We start from the raw sequence: 24,261 nt of genomic DNA on the forward strand, positions 1-24,261 counted from the left end.
GCCAGGGACGCTAGTTCTCCCCATTCACTCTCCACCTTTTTGTACTTGTTCCTTAGTAATGTACATATGTTCCTAAGTTGATTCCAACACTCTAAGGTACATCTAAAAATCATGAAATCATCCATAAACATGAGATCATGAACCTTGAATCCATAATCCAATTCAAGGAAAGTTAGGATCAAAGTTAAGAAAGTTAAGAGTCAAGTCTAGAAGTTAAGAAGCAGTCAAAACAAAGTTTTTAAAGTTTTCAAGAGTCTTTAACAAACGTTTTAACCTTGTTTCAAGACTTAAGTTTCAAGTTAAGTAAAGAGTAAAGAGTAAAAAGTTGAGTTCATTTCTCAAAAAGCTATTAGGGAACTAAGTATTTCCAAAGAGTTTATAAATGTTTTCACATTTGAGCAAGAAAAGGGAACATCGTTTCCAAGAGAACTTTTAAGCTAAAATTTTGAGTAATTATCTCAAACCAAAGAAAGAAGTTTTGATTTTCAGTCATATGAGCTAAGTATATTTTGGGAGTAGTATTGAGCACCGATATGGGGATGCGAGTTCATACTAACTCAAGTCTCCATAAACCATGTAGCCATCATGGGTAGTAAAGGATCATACTTTTTAGATGACTCTTTAAGATGCTTATAACATAGACTAGTGGATCTACTAAGTTAAGTGTTCTATATGACGGCAAAGTATATGGCAGTTCTGGTAGCGTGGGCAAGACGTTGTATTACCACTTAAGCTCATAGTGGTGATTGTCGGTTAGAGAATATCCCACAGAAACTATATTATTTTATTTTATGAGTAAAGTTGAGTTTGTTACTGCATTTCCTTAAGGAACTAAGTTGCTTTTACTTTTTTGCAAAGCTTTTCATAAATTGCATGTGTTCATTGTTTTATTTTGAGTTAAGTTATTCATGAGTTGAGAAGAGCCAAGGTAAGTGTTTCTTTCAGAATCTTTTCAAGCCTATGTATTGTTTAGCATTCCAACCCGCATACTCGTACATTTAATGTACTGATGCCAGTTGGCCTGCATCGTCTTATGATGCAGACGCAGGTAACTAGGATCAGCATCCAGTGCCTCGTTGATCCAACTTGAGCACTCAGAGTCTGCGGTGAGCCTTATTGCATTCGGAGGACTCCTTTATTTGCTTTCCAGTTTAGTTCATTAGGATGTTGTGGGGTTTGTCCTAACATCCATCTTAGTTGTTTTAGAGACTTCATAGACAGTCAGTTATTAGTTCTTTAGTTTTCTCATTTTATCTTTTGTTAAGACTTGAGTTGCCATTTTGGCCAAGTTGAATGTTTAAATTCTTTTAACATTCTAAGTTATATTATGAAGTTATTTGAGTAAGTTCATTTGATCATTTGTAATCATGCTTAGGGTCTTCCGCTGAGTTAAGTAAGTCAGGCCAAGGGTTCGCTTGGGGCCAACAATGGTTCTTGAGTGCCAGCCACGTTCGGGGTGTAGGCTCGGGGCGTGACATTAAAAGCTAAACTTAGCACAACTTCTGTACTAGTACTGCCCAATTTTTGCCAAGAGTTTCAACTGGAAACTGATGCGTCTGGGCGAGGTATAGGGCTGTCTTATCTCAAAAAGGGCACCCAATAGTTTATTTTAGCCAGAAGTTAAGGACACGCATACAAGAAGCATCCACTTATCACAGGGAGATGTTTGCCATTACTCAAGCTGTGAGTAAATGGCATCAATACTTATTGGGACGCAAGTTTACAATATTCACTAATCAACAATCACTAAGAAATCTGACCAACCAGGCTATACAAACGCTGGTACAATAGAAATGGCTTAGCAAGTTGGTGGGGTACGACTTTCAAATTATCTATCTCTTAGGGAGATCAAATCAAGTTGCTGATGCCCTTTCTCGTCCCTCCGACATTGTCTTACTGGCTATTTCTTCCCGTAATTATGAGCTTGAGAATGAACTAAAATATCTCAATCAATCACACCCCGAACTGCTTGATATCCATAAGAAATTAGAAGGTCAGTCTGCCACCTATTTGGGCTATGTATTTCGTGATGGCCTCCTATTTTTTAGGGGACGAGTAGTCATTTCCTCTGATTCCCCACTCCGTAATCACTTGTTACATGAGTTTCATGACATTGCTATTGGTTGGCATGCTGGGGTGGCTCGTACATTTCATAAATTAGCTTCAAATTTTACTAGAAGCAAATGAGGTGTGATATCCATAATTTTGTTATTTCTTGTCAAACTTGTCAACAAATGAAAGATGTTCATCACCATTCGGTTGGATTGTTGCAACCCCTTCCAATCCCTGATTTGGTGTTCAAAGACATAGCAATGGATTTATCACTTGCTTACCTAGCTCAAAGGGAAAATCTACTATTATGACGGTGGTTGATCGTTTAACGAAGTATGGTCACTTCATTCCCTTACCGTCCACTTTTTCCACAAAAATTATTGCTGAAACCTTTTCATTATTTTTACCTTTAAGGACTATTTGTTTCTTTATTATTTTTCATCTAAAAAGAAAAGAAAAGAAGAAGGATAAAATTTTGGAAATTCAACTAATTAATTCATTACACATTACATTGTGGCGATTAATGTTTGTTACTCGGTTACTGTTTTTAATATAAATTACTTTTCCATTGATTAATTAATCCGATTTTAATTATTTATTTTTGAAGGTTCACTAACAGAAGGTATATCTGATTGATATTAAAATATATACTGATAAATTCATGTATTTGGTCTTAATATATGCTTTGATACATTTATCAATTGCTTCTAAGTATCATCATGATTAAGCAGTAAGAAGGGAGAACAAGAGAGACAAGGAACGATAAAAAGAGATTATATAATTATTTAAAAGTATAATGGATTTTAGTAGAAATATTTTTCTAATTAGGTGAATTTTTTCAAAATATTAAGCACTCTACAATTGCTTTCATTTGAAGAATTTATCGGCCAAGTAAGTTTGAATTAAGTGTCACAATTAAGTTTGTATTTGTATTGATTGATGTCTCAATGGGTTATTGCTCATTTCTCTTTCTCATGTCTATATCTTTTCTTTTATTACTAATTTAGAAAAACTATAATTGGCCATTTATGAATATATATATTTGTCTTGTATATATATATATATGTTGTGAGAAGAGAGAAGGAAAAGTGTAGCATATATATTAACTTGTTACACCATTCATCATTTAGAATAAATTGTTCAATTTGACAAATCATTATTAAATTAAAGGGTATTATATATGACGTTCAACTTATACAATCTTTACTTATAATAACAGCCCATCAAATCTATTATATATTCAAATCTTTCTTCTAAAATTAACACACAAGGGAGCTACACTTGTGATGACAAACTTCTAATGTAGAATTGGTCAGTGGTACTCATGCTTCTGACCCTGCAAAAAACTCAAAATCGTACACATATATATAATATTCTTATGATTTAGCTAATTATAATACTAGTCTGATTAGTTAGTTAGTATAATCAATTATTAGTTAGAATAGTTAGTTAGCCAGCTGTCAATTCTGTTACTTTTCTGTTAGTATGCTAACTCACTAGTTGACACTTTTCTCATTGTATAAATACGTACTATCTCTATAATGGAAATCAATTTTGTTCTTCCCCAATTCTGCATCTTCTTTTCTGATCTGTTCTTCAGTTGTATCCATGGATGTTTAAGCCATGGTTATGGAGCATTCTTCACATGGTATCAGAGCACGAGGTAATTTGATTCGTTTGTGCTTCTATACTTCATCTTCGATTTTTGTTCTGCTCCTGTGTTGAATTTTGATCACATGCTTGATCGAGTTTTGTTTTAGATCCATTATATTTTCCGATGTATCTCTTCATTTAGATCGATTTATCTTCTGTGAGTGTTTGATTTGAATATTCAATGGTGATTGAAAGTGGTTCTGTTTCAAATGAGAATACTGTGAACAACAATGGTACTAGTGAAGAAGATCTTAGTTCTCCTTTGTATATGCATCCTTCGGATAATCCAGGTGTATCGTTGGTTCAAACTCCTTTTAATGGAGTAGGATATAGATCATGGAAACGAAGTGTTCTTAGAGTTCTGTCGGTTAAGAATAAGCTGGGCTTTATCAATGGTGATTGCAAAAGGCCCGATCCAAGAACATCACGTTTCCGTCAATGGGGAAGGTGTGATGATACGGTTACTTTCTGGATTCTCAATTCCCTGTCTAAGGAAATTGCAGAAAGTGTGGAATATGTCTTCGATTCATTTGAATTGTGGAAGGAATTTGAAGATCGATATGATCAAACCAATGGTGCAAAGCTGAATCAGGTTCAACGTGAGATCAATGAGCTATCATAGGGAACTTTAGACATTACTACCTACTACACTAGGATGAAAAGGCTTTGGGAAGAATTAAGCACATTACATGTCAAAACTCAATGTAACTGTAACTGTACTTATGGAGCTAAAGATAGTATGTTCAAGGTAGAGCATGATAGGAGATTGATACAATTCCTTATGGGATTAAATGAGGTTTACACTGTAGTTCGAGGGAATATCCTCATGATGAATCCGCTACCTTCCCTAGCACAAACTTTTTCTTTGTTGGTGCATGATGAAAAACAGAGAGAAATTAAACCTAATGCTCAAGTGTTCATGGAGTCTACATCTTTGAATGCAAGCAGTTCAGGAAAGAAGATCATGGAATCTATTGCTTTTAATACAAATGGTTCAGCAGGAGCAAGCACTTCTAGGTCCATGAGGGCAAATTATTCTTCTACAGGCAACACAAATCCTAACTTCAGAACTAACTATTCTCAGAATAATTCCTACAATGGCAACATGCCTCGTATTATATGTGATTACTGCAAGAAATCAAGACACACTAGGGACAAATGCTACAAGTTGCATGGCTACCCACAGACAAACAATTATCAGAATTCAAACACCTCTAATCAAAATGGATACAGAGGCAATAATCAGAATCCCAGGGTCAACAAAGGAAAAGGTCTTATGGCTGATGTTCATGGTGGTGGTTGTTGTTTAGGAGAAGAGAAGCACAGGGGAAATCATGCTGATACAGGTCCTCAATTGACAAGAGAACATTATGCTCAGTTTGTGGAGTTACTACAACAGTTTCAAGCTGAAAAAGACAATGCCTTTACTGGTGGTAATGTGAATTTTGCAGGTATGATAGCATGTACCTCCTCAATTGATTTTGGCAAGTTATCATGCAGATGATCTCACAATAAAATTAACTCTTGGATCCTTGACTCAGGAGCCTTTAATCATATAACCTTTGACATAACATTCTTAACAAACATTACCTATCTTTCTTGCCCCTTATTAATTACCTTACCAAATGGTTACAAGGTGAAAGTTGTGAAAATTGGTAGTGTAGTACTTGCATCAAACATTGCTCTTCATGAAGTGTTATATGTGCCTTCTTTTAAGTACAATCTTGTTTCAATTAATTGCCTTTCAAAATCCTTACCTAAAAGCATTGTGTATTTTTCTGAATCCTCATGCATTCTGCAGGCCCCTTCAATGAAGAGGCCTCTGGTCATTGGTGAAGCAAATGATGGACTCTATTTTTTGTGTTCTAAGTGTCTGATGAGGCCCAATCATCCTGGTATTACATGTACTGCTTCAGCCATTTCCACTTCTGGTTGTGTGCCAAGTCAAGATGTTTTCAATTCTAAGTCTGTTTCTTTTCATGTTCCTTCATGTAAACATAGTACTTGTACTCAACATGGTGTTCCACTCAATAAGAATCCTAATTTTTCTACTTCTTTTATGACTCATACTTGTGATGATGTGAATGTGTTATGACATAATAGATTTGGACATGTACCTTTTGTGAAAATGAGGGGGATTAAGTCTATACCTTAAAGATTTTTTGCCAAACAACCCTTTCTTTGTAACATTTGCCCAATGGCAAGGCAAGAAAGACTGCCTTTTCCTTACAACACTCATACATCTACTAAACTATTTCAATTACTTCACATAGATCTATAGGGTCCCTACCATATGGTGACACATGATAAGTGTAGGAATTTTATCACACTTGTTGATGATTACAGTAGGTGTACATGGACTCAGTTAATAACATGTAAGAGCAACACCTTAGTAGTCATAAAAAATTTCTTGTCCGTGGTTGAGAATCAATTCAACACTAGTGTTCAGACCATAAGAACTGACAATGGCCTTGATTTTGTAAATACAGAAACCTCAACCTTTTTTACAACAAAGGGAATAATTCATGAGAAAATATGTCCCTACACACCACAGCAAAATGGGATGATGGAAAGGAAACACAAGTACTTATTAGAAACTGCCAGGGCTCTTCTTTTCCAATCCAAATTACCTCTTAAATACTGGGGTGAGTGTGTGTTGTATGCTACATACATCATCAACCGACTTCCTACTTCTCATATAAAAGGCAAATGTCCATATGAGTTACTGTACAAAACTAAACCAATCTATTCCCACATGAAAACCTTTGGTTGTCTATGTTATCCTACTCTTCCAAAACCTCATAGGGACAAATTCCAAGCTAGGACTACAACCCATATTTTCATAAGCTACCCTTTGGGATCAAAAGGCTACAAAGTTCTAAGTCTAGCCACCAAAAAGATACACATTTCAAGGGATGTAGTTTTTAAAGAAAACATTTTTCCTTTTGTTGTTCTTCCTGATGTCTCTTCTTTTCCTTCTGTCTTGCATTCTGTACCTTTCATAGACACTATGCATATTGATATTGAATCACAAACTGTGCAACATGTTGAAAATGATGCAAGTGACATTCCATCTCACACTTCACCTAATCATGTAACTAATTCACCTGTTACCATTCAGACCTCTAATCCCGAACCTACAGCTTGCAACATACCATCCAGACCACATAAATTGCCCACATACCTTCATGATTATGTTTTGCCCAAGACTATGCCTAAACAGTTTCAGAATTCAAATATTTCCCTAAATACTGCCTTCTGCAAACACCAACATGTACCACCTGAAGCCTTGGCACTTGAGAGTCAAACACTTGTGAGAAATGTCAGTAATAATGATGAACCTTCTTCATATAGGGAGGCTGCTTTGAACCCTGCCTGGCAACAAGCCATAACACAGGAGTTTGAAGCATTGCATACAAATCACACTTGGGATCTTGTTGATCAGCTTAGTGGCAAGAAGGCCATAGGATGTAGGTGGGTTTATAAGGTAAAACACAAAGTTGATGGGACTATTGAGAGATTCAAAGCAAGACTTGTAGTAAAAGGATACACCCAAGAAGCTGGGGTTGGTTATACAGAGACTTTTTCACCAGTAATCAAGATGAAAACTGTAAGAGCTCTACTAGCCACAGCTGTAAAGAAGGGCTGGAATATATTTCAGCTTGATGTAAATAATGCATTCATTCATGGAGATTTACATGAAGAGGTATATATGGAGGTTCCTCCAGGTCTAGTAGTGCACAAACCAGGGATGGTATGCAGACTAAACAAGTCCCTATATGGCCTGAAACAAGCCAACAGACAATGGTATGCCAAATTAGCTGAAGCCTTATATTCAAAGGGGTACACTCACTCATTGAATGACTATTCCTTGTTTCCATAAGAAGTCTACAAATTCCAGCATTTTTGTTGCTGTCCATGTAGATGATGTGATTCTAACAGGCACAAGTGTTATTGGGATTGAGGAACTTAAAACCTTCCTTCATGACAAGTTCAAGATTAAGGACTTATGAAGGTTACACTATTTCCTTGGGATGGAAGTACTTTACAAAGATGATGAACTTATTATCTCTCAAAGAAAATTTGTTCTTGACATGTTGAAGAGTTACAAAGTTGCAAGTATGAGCAGCTGTACATCACCACTTGACTCTGCAGTAAAACTCCATGCTAAGGAAGGGAATCCTTTGTCAGAACCATTGTTTTATAGAAAGCTTATTGAGAAGTTGAATTTCTTGACTAACACTACGATGGACATATCATACAGTGTACAACACCTCAGCCAATTTATGCAGGACCCTAGAGAACCACATTTACAAGCAGCTTTTCATATACTAAGGTATCTCAAGACTGATCCCACTCTAGGAATCTTCATGTCCAAGGAACAGTCATATGATGTCAAAGCTTATTGCGACTCTGATTGGGCTGCTTCCCCTGACACCAGGAAGTCAGTAAGTGGTTATATTGTATTGCTAGGCAACAGTCCACTCAGCTGGAAGTCCAAGAAACAAGAGACTATATCTTTGTCTTCAGCAGAAGCAAAGTATAGAGCTCTAAGGAAAGTTGCAGGTGAGTTAGTATGGTTGAGCAGATTATTAACAGAACTCACATTGCCATTGTCTGTGCCTATTGCAGTATACTGTGACAGTCAATCTGCCCTACATATAGCTCGAAACCCAGTGTTTCATGAACGCACTAAGCACATTGAAGTTGACTGCCACTTTGTGAGAAATCTGCTTCAGACAGGCCTCATTTCATTACATCACATAAACTCTGATAATCAGTTGGCAAATATATTAACTAAGACACTGACTGGAGTCAAATATTCTACAGCATTGAGCAAGTTATCAGTGTTCTCCACACCTCCAACTTGAGAGGGGGTCTTATGATTTAGCTAATTATAATACTAGTCTGATTAGTTAGTATAATCAATTAATTAGCTAGAATAGTTAGTTAGCCAACTGTCAATTCTGTTACTTTTCTATTAGCATGTTAACTCACTAGTTGACACTTTTCTCATTGTATAAATACGTACTATCTCTATAATGGAAATCAATTTTGTTCTTCCCCAATTCTGCATCTTCTTCTCTGATCTGTTCTTCAGTTGTATCCATGGATGTTTAAGCCATGGTTATGGAGCATTCTTCACAAATATAATAAAAATTAAGTAAGTGCATATATATATATATATATCATCCACAACATAATAATAATAGTATTATTAATATTAGTAAAATGTATCCATCATCGATCAACTATTATAATATTGTTTTAAAAGCTAGGAACATAGACGACAGAGATTTATATATATTAGTCTCTGATCCGATCCTTGATAATTAATTAGCAGCTTCCTTCTTGATCAGCTAGCGATAAATTGCCTGAAAATTAATAAAGAAAAGAAAAAAACAATTAGTAGTAGTTAATATAATTACATGCATGCAAGGGATGGGAGTATAATATATATATTTTACGTACGTACCATAGTTGGAAATATGAGATTTTGTTTTTCTCCTCTACCACATCCTCTTGTGGCTGTACTTTTGGGGCAAGATATAAATGTGTTGAGCGATTTGTCCAAACAGAAGTGAATTTGCTTCAAGAAGACGAAAGAAGAACTGGCCTGCTGATCACATGAGATGTAAACATCAATAATTTTATCTTTTAACACTTGTTCGGAGATAAGTGTCTTCATATACGTTACGTTGTAAGCACGATTATTTGACGGATCCATTCCACCCTTTTTTAACATAACAAGCATATTTATCAGTTGTCTCGCAAATGTTGTCGCCCCATTAAAATATTTAACATCTGGGACGATTTCTGATGTGCAATACCCATGCTTTTTCCACTCATGCTTCCATAACATTTCGTCAGTCCAGTGAACCTCCAAAGAAGGCCAATACAACCCCAAGAAATTCTTTAGGCTCCTGTCATTTAACCACTGTATATATAATATAATAGTATTGGAGATATTATATATAGAAATAATAAAATTATACATGCATGCATATGTACGTACCACTTGTTCGACCGTCGTTGGATTTGGAGGATCAGTACACGTAAAAGGAGTGTGACCTGTAGCATTCCCTGGCCAAAGGCCATGGATTGAGAAATCCGACATATTTACAGAGGGCTTGCACGGTTTATCTGGCCTCCCACAAAAGGTTGGAGGCCATTGCATAATCATCTGCATATGATGGTAATTAGTTATTGGTGGTTTAATAATTAACTCAGACGATGCACTCATAATTATTATTATTATAACAATAGCAAACAACATCAAATACGACTCCATATTTTATCTATCTATCGATATGCATCTCTCACTCATCACTACCCTATTTATTTATACTAACATTATCAACTTTTAAACACAGCATATGATCATAACCAAATATGTCTATGCACACTACACAACTACCAGTCATCAAAATCCTTATTTTAGACCTACCTACCTACTAACATTAAATTTTAGGCCTACCTACCTACTAGCATTAATTCTTCTTCTTCTATATATATATATATATATATATAATTAATAAAATTGTATCCATCTCTTTTGTGCATGCTAATTTTACAACTTAATAGATGATACGTCAACAATTTGCAATGAACATGATTTGAGTACTGTTTCCTTAATAAACAACATATTATTCCCCATTTTTACGTCAATTTATTTCTATCCATACTTGTAATAGTATAGATTATGCTAATGTTTACGTCCTTACTTTATTCAAATAAGGCGAAATGTCACGATAACTTAAAAAATAATCATTTAATTCAATTTTAAAAATAAAATGAGTTTTAAAGGAATCGCCACCTAATTTTAAGAAAAACTAAGAAACCAATTAAGTGATCTACGAAACCATTAGATTCTAAGTAAGGGTTTCAAGTTATTTCGAAGGAAAGGTGTTAGACATCCTTCGAAATCCACAAATGTGAGTTCCGACTGAATTCATTTTTTCTAATTGAGAAGGATATAAAAACAAATATAGAAGTATAATAAACATGCAATATACACAAATAATAAAATAAAAACAATAATATAAAACACGACCTAAAGTTTACCTAACATCGATATATACAAAATAATGAATAAACAATATAATTCGAACTTCATTCGAATAACTCCAATGGAAAGTGGCTCCGGGTACCTATAAAGACACTTAGTAAAAGTGTTAGTAACAAATAAATACGAATAAAAATAAATGAAATAACTAACAACTTAAAATAAAAATCCGTCTTATATACATGGAAAGTCTTGGAAATCAACGATAATTTCTTCATCGCTAATTTTAACATATAACAAATATAATCTTAAACTAAATTTCCGTCCTTTAACAACATGGAGGCCTCCAAAATCGACGGAGAGATTTTCTCGTTGATCATTCATACATACAACATAATACAATAAACAATAATATCAACAAAAATCTTATAATATAGTAACTAAATATAAACCAACAATATATGAGCATTAACAAAATATAAAATTCATTAGAATAAATTTCCACATCAAATAATTAAACAAAGAATATGTAACATTATAATGAATAAAAATAACGACAAAACAATAGATAACATTAAATAAATAATAAAGAAATAACCAAAATCCAAATCACTGCCTAGCTCAATTGATAGTAATAAAAAAAATCGTCAATAAGATAATAAAGAAAATTCAAGACTTGAGCAAAAGCAAATAAAAACAAACTAAAAATCAAAATCAACAAATTACAACGTAAAAGAAGAAATTAAATAATGAGATATTTAAAATAACAAAAAAAAACATAAATAACAACAATAAAGCATCTAAACTAACAAATTTTATATATGGACCAAATGATAAGATAATAACATATAACAATAGTTGTAGCAACATAATTAAGGCAACATATACACGGAAATAAATGAAGCTATAAAATTGGCTAAATAAAGCAAAGACACCCTGAAGAAGATGAGATTAACAGAAAAATACCACTTAACACAATAAAAAAGAACAAAACTAATCAACTAAACAAAAGCATAACCAGCAAACAAGTCAATAATGATTAAGAATAAAGAGCAAAATAAATCCAAGTATTAATTAATATTTAGAACAAAATCTGAATGAGAGGGAACTTGACTGACTGTCACGACCCGATTTCTCGAGTCATGATGGCACCTACTATACCCTACCAGTAGGTAAGCCAACCGGTAACCCAGAACATCAAGAAATGAGCAAAAGGGCAGAAACTAGCGAAAACAATAATCTAAACAAGAATAACAAGGTGGAAGCAACCCAAAATAAATATATACAGAAATCCCTCCCAGAACCTGGAAGTCACTAGTACAGAGCTATCTAATAAAGAGTACAAGTCCCAAAAGTGGACCACAACAAAGCGTGTCTCAAGGGCAACAAGACTAGCTAAAACAAAAGAAGGAGACAGAACAAACCCCAAAACGCCAAGTGCTCGCCCTTGTCTCCGAATCACAACTGCAAAAGAAGGCAGGAACTAGTGACCGCTGATAACTGGTACTGGGACCTGCATCACGAAATAGATGCAGAGCGTAGCATGAGTACCAACACAACAGGTACTCAGTAGGCATCATAGGCCGACTGAGCAAAAAGGGTAAAAACAATAAGAAAGGATAGAATCTAGACACAGAGAGGTCAAACGGATAAGAAAAGAAAGCACACGAGCATACCAGAAACAAACTAAGTACAACTAGACTAAACCTAACTGGACCCCCATAAGCCCAGAAGGTACACTCGTACACAAGCTTAAATAAAACCTGAACGAACCCCCATAAGCTCGACAGGTACACGGAAAAGCTAAGTCTACTGAGAAAGAAGAAAATCGGGCTCTCAGCCCAAAGTAACTAAGATAATCCATCAGACTCCACCCAGCCAGCAGTGCACTCCCAGCCCAGCTAGAAAGAGTGACCCTAGGGGGCACCCAACCAAACAGTCCACTCCCAGCCCAGCTAGAAAGAGGGACCCATGAGTTAGGTAGATATCGCGAGTCGTCCTACCATGCAGTCAGCTCCCAGCCCAGCTAGAAAGAGCGACCCGGGGACACCCAGCCAGCAGCACACTCCCAGCCCAGCTAGAAAGAGAGGCCCGGGGGCGATCGCCGATATCACCGAGTCTACCCAACCAGCGATACGTTCCCAGCCCAGCTAGAAAGAACGACCCCGGGGGTGATGGTATCTCCGATAGGATCCAATCCCACAATAACCACCGTGGAACATCGTCCACTCTAAGAAATCACAGAAAAGGCTCCAAGCCTATACTATCTCAATCCCACGCCTCTAGTGATACACCAAACCTTCGAGAATGCGTCGGAACCGCAGAATGCGAGGGAGAAGATACAGAAGTGCAGCAAGTAGCGATAACGCCTAATCTAAGGCTCAAACTATCAGACTCAAGTCTGCTATTCCAGTCTACAAGGAGCTAAGTCATCCGAACGACGTCGGCAGAAAGTCAAGGCCATCCAGCCCACACGGGTCATAAGTCTAAGGCAATGCTAGCCTAACCTAGACTAAGGACATCATGCTTACGGTTAAGGATGAACAAGGCATACAATACAAAGCATACAAGCATATAATAGCATTTAGCACATAGACATGCAACTCTACTAAACCGGTTAACATGATACTATACTCGAAATGTGGCCAATCGATCCTAACATAAGGTATCTAATCAAAGTAAGGTAGTAAACTAGTATCCACCCCCAATTCACTCCAATCAACGTGTTTTTACACAATTAAGCTCAATCTAAAAGAAGGAAAGTCGTAGCCTACCCTAAGGCCAATCGTGCGCTCTCCAAATCACTTTACCGGAGCTTTCCCTTTCCGAACAATCTCAAAACGCTGCCCCGCTATCAAAAATAGAGTCACAACGTTACTATGGTCATTTAGACACCAAAATCACAACAAACGGAGACGGGTCAATTTTGGAGTCAAAACGGGAATCGTGGGACCCGCACCGAACTGTCCGAATTTGACTCCGTCAAGAGACCCTAAACAGCACTCCAAACTTGTGTTCCAAAATGGAACACAATTCGAGGCTCAAAACATAGCAAGAACCAACAAGCAAGAAACTACACTTTAAACAACTAATAGAAACCCTACTGCAGCAGTCCAAAAATTGAAATAAACGAAAATCAAAAGGTGCCCAGCACTCTTTGAACACTCTACGATGAAGCCACGATAATTCTCAACACGTGGGACTTCGAATCACCCAAAACCGAGCTAAAATGAGTGAGATATGACCAAAACAAAAATTCCAAAAACAAGGACTCGAAAACAGTACAACAGTCAGGTTTTTTGCGAAATTACCTCAAACGGGAACCCCAAACCACTATCCGAGCTCACTAACGCGTTGCCCTCGAAAAATCTCACAACTTTTCCTTTTGAATCGCCCAAATCGGACAAAAGATGAGAGAGTTAAGAGAGTTTGAGTTTGGGAATTTGTTGCTGATTTTCTGCATTTATTATAGAAAATCTGCAATAAATTTCCAAAACTTTAACTCCGACGGGGTGCTCCGATCTCGTTCGGAACCCCGTGCGCGCAAATGAGATATGCAACCATATCAAATTCGATATTCCAGACTCAACAGCGCAATCGAAATTTCCATCAGAGGTCATTTCGATAAAAAGTGGGTCCCACTTCCAAAGGCCATTTTAAGCCAAAACCCACAAAAGGGCTCGGAAAGATATCAAAAATCTCGGGACACAAAAGAAGGGTCAATCTAGGCCAAAATCGACATTTCGGAGCTAACTGCACTGACGGAATTCTCATCCGAGCGCGTTTACTCAGAATGTTGACCAAAGTCAAACTTAAGCCAAAATTCAAAGGCTAAAACGCCTAATCACACTGACTCACACTGAAAACCTCAGGAGTCATGTCGACCATGCTACTAGCTTAAAATGACCATTCCGGAGTTGATGAAATCGTCAGAATTGGATTCCGATGTCATCTTCTTGAACTTTTGATCGAAAATGACCATTCAAGGTTCATAAGCTCCAAAACACAAAAACTCACACCAAGACCAAACGAACGACCAGGTGACCGAACTGTCAGTCCCAACAAGTCATAAATGACTCGGGGTCGCTACAGGAACGCTCTAAACGACACAAAGAAGGCAAGACACAAAAATGACCAAGAGGGTCATTACACTGACGGAGTTCTCTTTGAGTCTCCGGAGTTTGCATTGCGGTAGCGTGTGGTGCTTACCGGTGCTGTTTGTTTATTGCTCCGACAGAGCTGATTCGTTTCGCTTTTGATGAGTGCTGTGGAGTTATTGTTGTTGGCTATTGTTCGCCCACCGGAAATAGAGCTTAAAGCTCGTTACTGGTGGGTGATGTTGCTTTTTGCCGGAAAATGTGAGGAATGGAGGCGGTTTTCTGATTGTGGAGCTCGATTTTGATTTTGTTTGGTCAAGCTAGTGGTTATTGGGTTGCTGTCAGCCGCGTGGGAGCTTCTGCGGCTGTTTGGGGTTGCCGGAGGTTTGGGCTTGCTTGTTCGCTGGAAATAATGGGGAAAATGGGGATGGGTCTGCTGGTTGAAGCTGTTGTTGTTGGAACGAAGAAGAAGAGGGTTGGAGGTCGTTTTGGTGGTGGATCTTGTTAGAGAAGAAGTGAAAACGGGGTTAGGGCGGATCCTCGTTGACACTTGAACCTGTGAAGCTTGGTGGGTTCATCCTTAAAAGCTCACGGATCTTTGAAGTATCAACCACTTCCTGTCGATTATCTCTTTGTCCCACATAATAGGTCGCAACTTGACTTAACATCCGAATAGCTTCACGAAATTCAGTCTTGGTGACCTCTCTTTGGGGTTGCGCTTTTAGTGCATTAGGTACCTCTTGTTCTTCGACATTTCTCCTAGCAGGACGACTTCTGACTACTCTTCGTGGAGGCATGATTATCTGAAACACGCGCAAGCATGAATTAGAGGAAAACTTTTTAGAGATCAACTCTAACGCACGAAATGAGTGTGAAAGAAGTGAAGGAATTCTTAAATGTTGCAGCCTCCTAATTATAGATGTGGTGCGCTTCACACCGATAACTAGGACTCTACAGACATGGCTTCATAGACTCCCTAGGACTCTTGAACTCTGTGCTCTGATACCAAGCTTGTCACGCCCCGAGCCTACACCTTGGACGTGGCCGGCACTCGAAGACCATTGCTAGCCTCAAGCGAACCCTTGGCCTGGTTTACTGACTCAGCGAAAGACTATATGTAATAAGAAAAGAATTCAAATGCTAAACAACTTAACTGCCTCAAACTGAACTCATAATGTTTTGAAAATAAACATTTAACTTAGCCAAAATGGTAACTCACATCTGAAAATATGAAATGAAAAGTAAGGACAATTGAATTAACTAACTGATTGTCTGACTGTCTAACTATCTATGAAGCCTCTAAACAACTGAGATGGATGTCGGGACAGGCCCAGAACATCCAAACGAACCAATACTAAAACTGAAAGCAATGTAAAAGAGTCTTTTGGAATGCAAAGAGGCTCACCAACAGACTCTGAACTGCTCACTGGATCAACGAATGCGCCAGATGTCGATCCTAGTTACCTGTTTCTGCATCATAATACGATGCAGGCTAACTGGCATCAGTACATTGAATGTACGAGTATGCGAGTTAGAATATTAAACAACATAGGCTTGAAAGAGATAATGAAAGAAACACTTACCTTGGCTCTTCTCAACTCCTGAATACTTAACTAAACTCATTTCATTATAAATCAGTTTTAAACACGTGCAATATAAAGAAAAAAAACTGTTGAAAACATGATGTCAATTTATAATCATAATACAATAAAAAGACAAACCATGCTTCCTCTCAAAGTTTACTTGTGCAGTGCATGAATGAAGCCCCATACCCCCATTCACACTAAGAAGAACCCCTTGAGGAACCATGCTACTACTGCTGTGGGAGTTTCTCTAACCGACAACCATCACTTAAGAACTATAGTGATGATACAACGTTTTACCTCACGCTGCCGAGGCCCATCCTATACCTTGTCGTGATATAGGAAGCTAACTCACTAAGTGGATCCACTAATCTATGCGAAAATGATTCATCTAAAACGTATGACCCTTTTCTACCCATGATGGCTATATGGTTTATGGAGACTTGATGCATATCTCTAATAGAATATAAAAGAATAAAAACTTATACTCATATGACGTGAACAATGAGGCTACAACCATGACTCTTTTGATATTGATTTCTTTTTACATAGCCAACACATAATATTTTTTTTAAAAAAAAATAATAAAAGAAGAAAAGAAACAAAAAGGATTGTACACTAACAGAGAGTTAAAAGTATAGCTACATGGGGGAAATCACATGCAGTGTGAGATCATGATATGCTAACATTTATCACTTAATTTCTAATTATGCCAAAATAGAAGCTATATCCTTTAGATATACTTTTACATAACAATACACGAGCTGTAATTTTTATAATATAAAGACACCAATGAAGAATTAACTAATAACCAAAACTGATTTCATGTGAAACTAAAACGGAACCATTCTTTCAATCACAACGTCTAAAACGTAAAACATTTGAATGTCGAACAAGAAGCGTCCAGCAACTGACAACTTTGAAACCAACTAAAAATAGATTAAAACAATAACATCTTTCTCAAGCTTAAGATAAACTAAAAAAAAGCTTTGAGTTTTATATAATATTTTTAACTAAAAAAAAAAAGAAAAAGAAACCATAACCAACATTTTTCTTAAAAAGAGCTTCTGTCGATAGATTAAAAATAAATAAGTTGTAAGACTTGAAACAAAACAAAATAAACTCATTTCCACATTATAAACTCAACCTAAATTAGAACAAGTCCAAATCTGTACATGTCTCAAAAAAAAATACAAAATATTTCCCATATAACTTTGGTCACAACCAACTTAAGCAAGAATCACTTTGGGCATATAGATTTCTTAGAATGTTTATTTAATCACGATGGTAAAATAGAGATAAAAAGGGGAGTATTACCTGTTGTAGGGTAGTGAACAGGGTTAACTCGATCAAAGGTCTGTGTTCGAACAATGACGGACTCGAGCAGGCTTGAGATTGGAATTCCCGGCGTGTTCGAAAGAGAATATCAAAGGCAATTTTCTTAGCAAAATGCAGTGCTTTGAAGTACTATGGGGGCGAGAAACTTGGTTCAAAGCTGAAAATACAAATGTATACTTATAGGAAAAAATAAGAAAAGATTTGGGCGGGATTTGAAGCCGTTTGAAATTCGAAATCGCTGTTTCAAGCTGATCTCAATATGTGACAAAGAACCATTGATAAACATGGATTTTCTTCACGTGATTCGTACAAATCCTCACTTGAAATAGTAACTCTGCCTTTGCTTTTGATATAGAAAACTACAGAGAACCTTGAAGCATGAAAGTGGGAAAAGAAATAGAGACGTATATTCAATTTTTCAAACTTGCACGAAATGACGCATTAAGCGTCTGTCAATGGAAAAACATTTGAAAGTTACGCCTGAAGAGGAAAGAGGCCCGAGTGGCGCGTTTAGAGTAGAGAAAAGTTTAAAACCTAATTTGTTTGCTAGGGATTGAAGGGAATGGGCTGGCTGAAATGTAAATGGGCTAGCTCACTTGGGCTCATTTTGACATAAAAATGGGCTGATCACTTGGTTTGATTTAAGGCTTTTGGGCCAAATTTCTTAGCCTTTTCTTTTCTTCTTTTAAATTACTTTGGGCTTCTTACTTTATAACTAATACAAAATATGTTATAAGATGACAACTAATAATTTACATAATAAAAAAAATCAATATTACGACTTTATGCTAATGTTAAATATAGATACAAGATATCGACTTATAATTAATTTAATAAAATATGAAGCTTGAAATAAAATGACGACAATCGATTATTTAAGGAAAAAAGGTATAAAAAAAATAATATTAGTAATTTTGATAATAAAACTAATAATTTTAGAAGATATATAGTCATAATAAAAAAAATAGTTGTGAAAAGGGATTATTTTATACGTTATTAAATTAGAATCTTGAAAACAATAAATTAGAAGAAATGAGGGTCAAAATTGGGTGTCAACAAATAGGTCCACAGATATCCCCATGTATACGTTCTAAAAATTGAGGGGATTCAATGTTAACCTTCATTGGTGATGGCCTAGTAATCAATTTGCCTTAACAACAAACAGCACATGAAAACTAATCATTTGTAAGAATCTTCAGGTTCTTTAATGGATGTCCATTTGAATTTTCAATGATTCGTCTCATCATTATTGATCCAGGATGACCTATTCGGTCATGCCAAAGCACAAAAGTTTTTAAGTCGGTAAACTTCTGGTTTACGATAGAGTGTGCTTCAATTGTACTTATTTTTGCATAATATAAGCCAGAAGATAAAGTTGATAATTTCTCTAATACATATTTCTGGTCTGAGACAATCTTAGTAATACCAAAGTATTCAACATTCATTTCATTTATTGTCTCAACATGATATCCATTTCGGCGAATATCTTTAAAACTTAACAGGTTTCTTAGGAATTTAGAAGAGAACAATGCATCTTCTATAACAAGTTTTGTCCCCTTAGGCAGAAATATAGTAGCTCTTCCGGAGCCTTCTATTAAGTTCGAATTACCAGAAATTGTAGTAACATTTGCTTTTCTTCTAAGCAAGTAAGAGAAATATTTCTCATCTTTGAATATGGCGTGCGTTGCTCCACTATCAATTACACAAATATCTTCATGATTGATCATTGATCCAAACAAAATTTGAGAGGTATCCATATACTCTTCAAGATAAAAGATATAAACGAAGTAAACATTATAATATTATTACTAAAAGAAAACATTACACAACCTTTTATTTATTTACAAGACTAGAAAAACATATTCTTACTAGTTTATACAAACGACAGAAGTAAAATATATTTACATTATTACAGACCCATCACCTATCAGGTGATCTATTTTTCCTTCGGGATTCTCAAAGAAATCTGCTATATCTAGATGCATGGGTTCAACATTATCTTCAGAGATAAAGTTGGCTTCTGCGTTATTTTTCACTTTCTTCAGGGAAGCTTGACATAGCTCAACCAGGTGCCTTGGCGTACGACAGGTACGCGACTAATGCCCTTTTCCACCACAACGATAACATTTGTTGTCTGAATTTTTCTGCTACACCACTTCATGCTTTTCATCCTTCTTTTTACACTGCTGGTGGTGAAGGTTATTATTTAGTGCAAGACGATCACCATGATTGAAATTTCTTCCTCGACCATCGCTACGGCCACGACTGGTGCCACGACCTTTTCCACACTTAGATTGGTGAAAATTTGTCGTATTTACTTCAGGAAATGGCATAGAACCAGCAGGTCAACTTTCATGGTTTTTCATCAGTAAGTCACTATGTTGTTCAGCAACAAGGAGATGTGAAATTAATTCTGAATATTTTTTAAATCCCATTTCTCGGTATTGCTGTTGTAGGAGCATCCTCGAGGCAGGGAAAGTGGAAAATATTTTCTCCAGCATATCATGGTTAGTGATATTTTCGCCGCATAATTTTAATTGTGAGTTGATTTTAAACATGGAAGAGTTATACTCACTGATAGATTTAAAATCTTGAAGTCTCAAATGGATCCAGTCATAACGTGCCTGTGGAAGGACGACCAACTTCAGGTGGTCATATCTATCTTTTAAATTAGTCCACAACACTAGAGGATCTTTAACAGTGAGATATTCCATTTTTAAACCCTTATCAAGGTGATGACGGAGAAATATCATTGCCTTAGCACGGTTTTGATTCGATGCTTGTTTTTTTTTTCTTGGATGGTGTCTGCCAGACCCATCGCATCAAGATGAATTTTTGCATCAAGTACCCATGATAGATAGTCTTTTTCCGATATGTCTAAAGCAAGAAATTCAAGTTTAGAAAGATTTGACATTATTTAAGAAAGAAAAAATTATTCCTTCAAGACTTTTAAAGTCTTTACTTGAAGTGGCAGAGACTCGTGCTGATAACGTGTTATAAAATAACTAACTAAAATTAATATACTAAAAGAATGACAATTGAGAGAGTAATGTATTTCAATACGTATATATTCCTTTGTAAATGTAATGGCTATTTATAGCCAAAAGATGACTTACAAATGTATAACTTGGCCATTTTAATTGGTCAAGTGATGGTGGCCCTCCAATGGGTTAGTCCCACATGGCATGAGCCTTGGCTTTACACTATTACAAGTGATGTAAGTCCTCAAATTGTTGGGGGCCACATGGCATCCATATTTTCTTTACAACAAAGATTATATATTTCCAATACAATATTGCAAAAAGTAAACCCACCAGAAATTAACAACAGTTGAATGGGAAAACATTAAATATGGCTTTAATTGTATTGTACTAGTATATGTTATATTGTAAGAACATAATCTATAATAGATGAAAAAGCACCTCCTCTGTCTATCTCTTTTTCATGAACATATTTATTTTTAGGAAGAAAATGTCTCTATTTGCTCCATTATAATTTAATTATTTATCAAGTAAAAAAGGTACTTAATATTTTTTTGAAATTTTAATAGGTACTACTTAATTATGTGTAGCAAATATTTATGATGTTATAAACTTAAATTTTTTATTTATTTTTCCATCTCTTTATTTTTAAAAATTACTTTTTATTTTGAATATTAATGTTAGATAGTTAATATTATATTATTGTTATCGGAAAAGGGCCAAACATGTCCTTCTCCTTTGAGAAATGGTTTATAAATACTCTCCTTCCACCTTCGAGTTCAAAAATACCCTTAATATTTATTTTTTAGTTCAAACCTACCCCTCAAACTAACAGAATTAAAGTCAAGTTTTGACTCTTTTAAAAGAGACACCTAGCATTTTCTAATTGGTCCACAAATTTTAATTTCAAAATAATTTTATGAAAAACCCACCCATTTAATTTTTAGAACCCAAACCACTTCAATTGTCACACCCCAAATTCGGATGTGATGGCACGTGTCCATTTTCCACCGGACACGTCAGCCTAACCCAACCACAACGATAGAGAAGTAGAAATACGAGAATAAAAGATAATAAATAAGCGAAAGACTTTAATTAAGACTCAACACTACCCAAAATTTGGTTGTCACATGTACAAACCTCTAAATACAGAATTCGAATAAAAATATACAAGTCTCAGAGTATAGTTCTCGAATAGAACAAAACTGAAAGTAAAGATAACTCAAGGGCACGTCTGGAATGAACCGCTACCTCTCGAGTATGTCCCGAAGCTCAATCTGCTAAAGAAACTACTAAGCCGAATCTGAGAGAGAGTTGTCAACCTACACAATTGTGTAGAAGCAAGGGTGAGTACCGAAAACCACAGGTACTCGCAAGTAACTCTAAACTAAGCAAAACTAGCAGCTACAAACAACTCCTTTCAATCCCAACCGAACCACCGAAACTTCAATCTAGCAGCAAACCAACCAACCTATACTAAACAGATCATATTCAACAGCCAGAACCAACAGTATATCCTCATCAACCTCAGATCAACAAATAAGAGCAAGTAGATCAAATTCCACATAAGAAGGGTAAACCGATACAATCCACACATCACAGACAAAGATAAGGCAAATGCGATGCAAAATGCAATAATGATGTCATGTAGTCGTGATGCATGTCTGTCCTACGATACACATCTGTTGACGTAATCAGTCCGCGCTGAATACTCAAATCAGAACCCATGGGGGCCACACATGGACCATGTATCACCGCCGGAACCAGATCCCATCGGCATCCAAATCGCTAGCCGGAGCTAGTCCATCTCATATATCTCTAGCCGGAGCTAGTCTCAACTGTGTCTCATATCCATCCATCCTCATATCAGTGTCTCAGAACTCATGCAACAGATAGTTCACACATGGGATGAATAATGAATATGCACATGTCATCAATCACAATCATATCACGATCACATCATAGTATTACACATCATCTGTCTCAATCACAACCATATCACGACCACATCATAGTATTACACATCATCTGTCTCAATCACAACCATATCACGACCACATCATAGTATTACACATCATCTGTCTCAATCACAACCATATCACGACCACATCATAGTATTACACATCATCTGTCTCAATCACAACCATATCACGACCACATCATAGTATTACACATCATCTGTCTCAATCACAACCATATCACGACCACATCATAGTATTACACATCATCTGTCTCAATCACAACCATATCACGACCACATCATAGTATTACACATCATCTGTCTCAATCACAACCATATCACGACCACATCATAGTATTACACATCATCTGTCTCAATCACAACCATATCACGACCACATCATAGTATTACACATCATCTGTCTCAATCACAACCATATCACGACCACATCATAGTATTACACATCATCTGTCTCAATCACAACCATATCACGACCACATCATAGTATTACACATCATCTGTCTCAACCTCAATGTCTGTATCAATCATAGCCTACTCATGCTCTTCTATCCCCTCAATATCAGTTATCACATGACTTATTCAACAAATTCAAGTCACATATAACACATTTAGCTCGTTTTATTCCCCATCTTTCATTTACAACAATTTCAATCAACAAATAAAACCCATCCTCAATCCCCATTACTCCCCAACACAATTAGGAAAGTAGTCATGCGTAGTCTAAGAGTTTTACAAAGTTTGGAAGCCACTTGCCTTAAAACGAACTCCAAAAGTTACTTGACTTGAGCCTTTCCTTTCCGAGTATAATCCGGATCACGATAATCTATTCAAACAATTATTCACAATCACAATTCGAGTCCAATGACACCAAAATCAAGAAATTTAGGGAAAAAGGGCAAAACGGTCCAAAAGTCTCATACCGGAAAACGATACCCAAATCTGGAAATTTTTGATGTAAAATGATCCTTAAAGTATTTGGAAGCTAATGGTGAAAACCAATTTGAAAACGGAGTTGAAATCAATTCACAAACTCAATTTGAAGGAAAATCCACGTTCTTGAAGAAGCCTAAAATATTCGGATCCGAAACCCCGACTCGAAAATGAAATATCTCTTGAAAAACATCTTACCCATGCTTAGATAAGTTCAAATATGAAATTTCATCAAAAACGGAGTTAAGATCGACCTTGAAATTCTCAATTTATCAAACTTTAACTTTACCGGGAAAGTCCAAATTGTACGCGGTTAATATGATGAAAATAATCGATGAATCAATAATTTTATGTTAAAATCAGTTTACCCATAACATAAGGATCGTAAATATACCTTTTTCATCAAAAAGGGAGTCCAAATCGATAAAACCCCAATTTTTCCCAAGAGATTTACGGATAGGAAAAAAAACCAGATAAAGAAATTATGAGAAAATGTCGAATTGAAGATTGAATACTAACCCTCATATTAATTCAAGAAGAAACCCGTAAGAATCACTCCATTCCGATCTCTAGAACTCCCGATATGCTCAAAATACCAAATGAACACAGTCTGAGATTTTTATAACAGTACATGGCTGTT

At 36.1% G+C, this 24,261-nt stretch overlaps 1 protein-coding gene across 2 annotated transcripts; it reads right to left on the minus strand.

Moving 5' to 3' along the window:
• Positions 1 to 8,907: 8,907 nt before the first annotated feature.
• On the minus strand, positions 8,908 to 10,864 carry LOC125866898 (ribonuclease 1-like). Of its 2 annotated transcripts, XM_049547283.1 has the most exons (4): positions 10,771 to 10,864; positions 9,722 to 9,889; positions 9,182 to 9,629; positions 8,908 to 9,080 (listed from the first exon to the last, which is right to left on the minus strand). In XM_049547283.1, exons 2-4 carry the CDS (start codon positions 9,802 to 9,804, stop codon positions 9,066 to 9,068), a joined length of 546 nt encoding a protein of 181 aa, XP_049403240.1. In that variant the 5' UTR covers positions 9,805 to 9,889; positions 10,771 to 10,864; the 3' UTR covers positions 8,908 to 9,065. The 2 variants fall into 2 exon arrangements, with proteins under 2 accessions (XP_049403240.1, XP_049403239.1); XM_049547282.1 differs by lacking the exon at positions 10,771 to 10,864 and having other exon boundaries at positions 9,182 to 9,643; positions 9,722 to 10,109.
• Positions 10,865 to 24,261: the final 13,397 nt, after the last annotated feature.

This window comes from Solanum stenotomum, chromosome 6 (genome assembly GCF_019186545.1).
Source record: "Solanum stenotomum isolate F172 chromosome 6, ASM1918654v1, whole genome shotgun sequence".
Classification (NCBI taxonomy): Eukaryota; Viridiplantae; Streptophyta; class Magnoliopsida; order Solanales; family Solanaceae; genus Solanum; species Solanum stenotomum.

Coding starts and splice junctions, on each gene's coding strand:
- LOC125866898 (XM_049547282.1), bottom strand. CDS start 9,997: ATGGAGTCGTATTTGATGTTGTTTGCTATTGTTATAATAATAATAATT. Junction 9,644..9,721: donor CAACGACGGTCGAACAAGTG/GTACGTACATAT, acceptor TTATATATACAG/TGGTTAAATGACAGGAGCCT.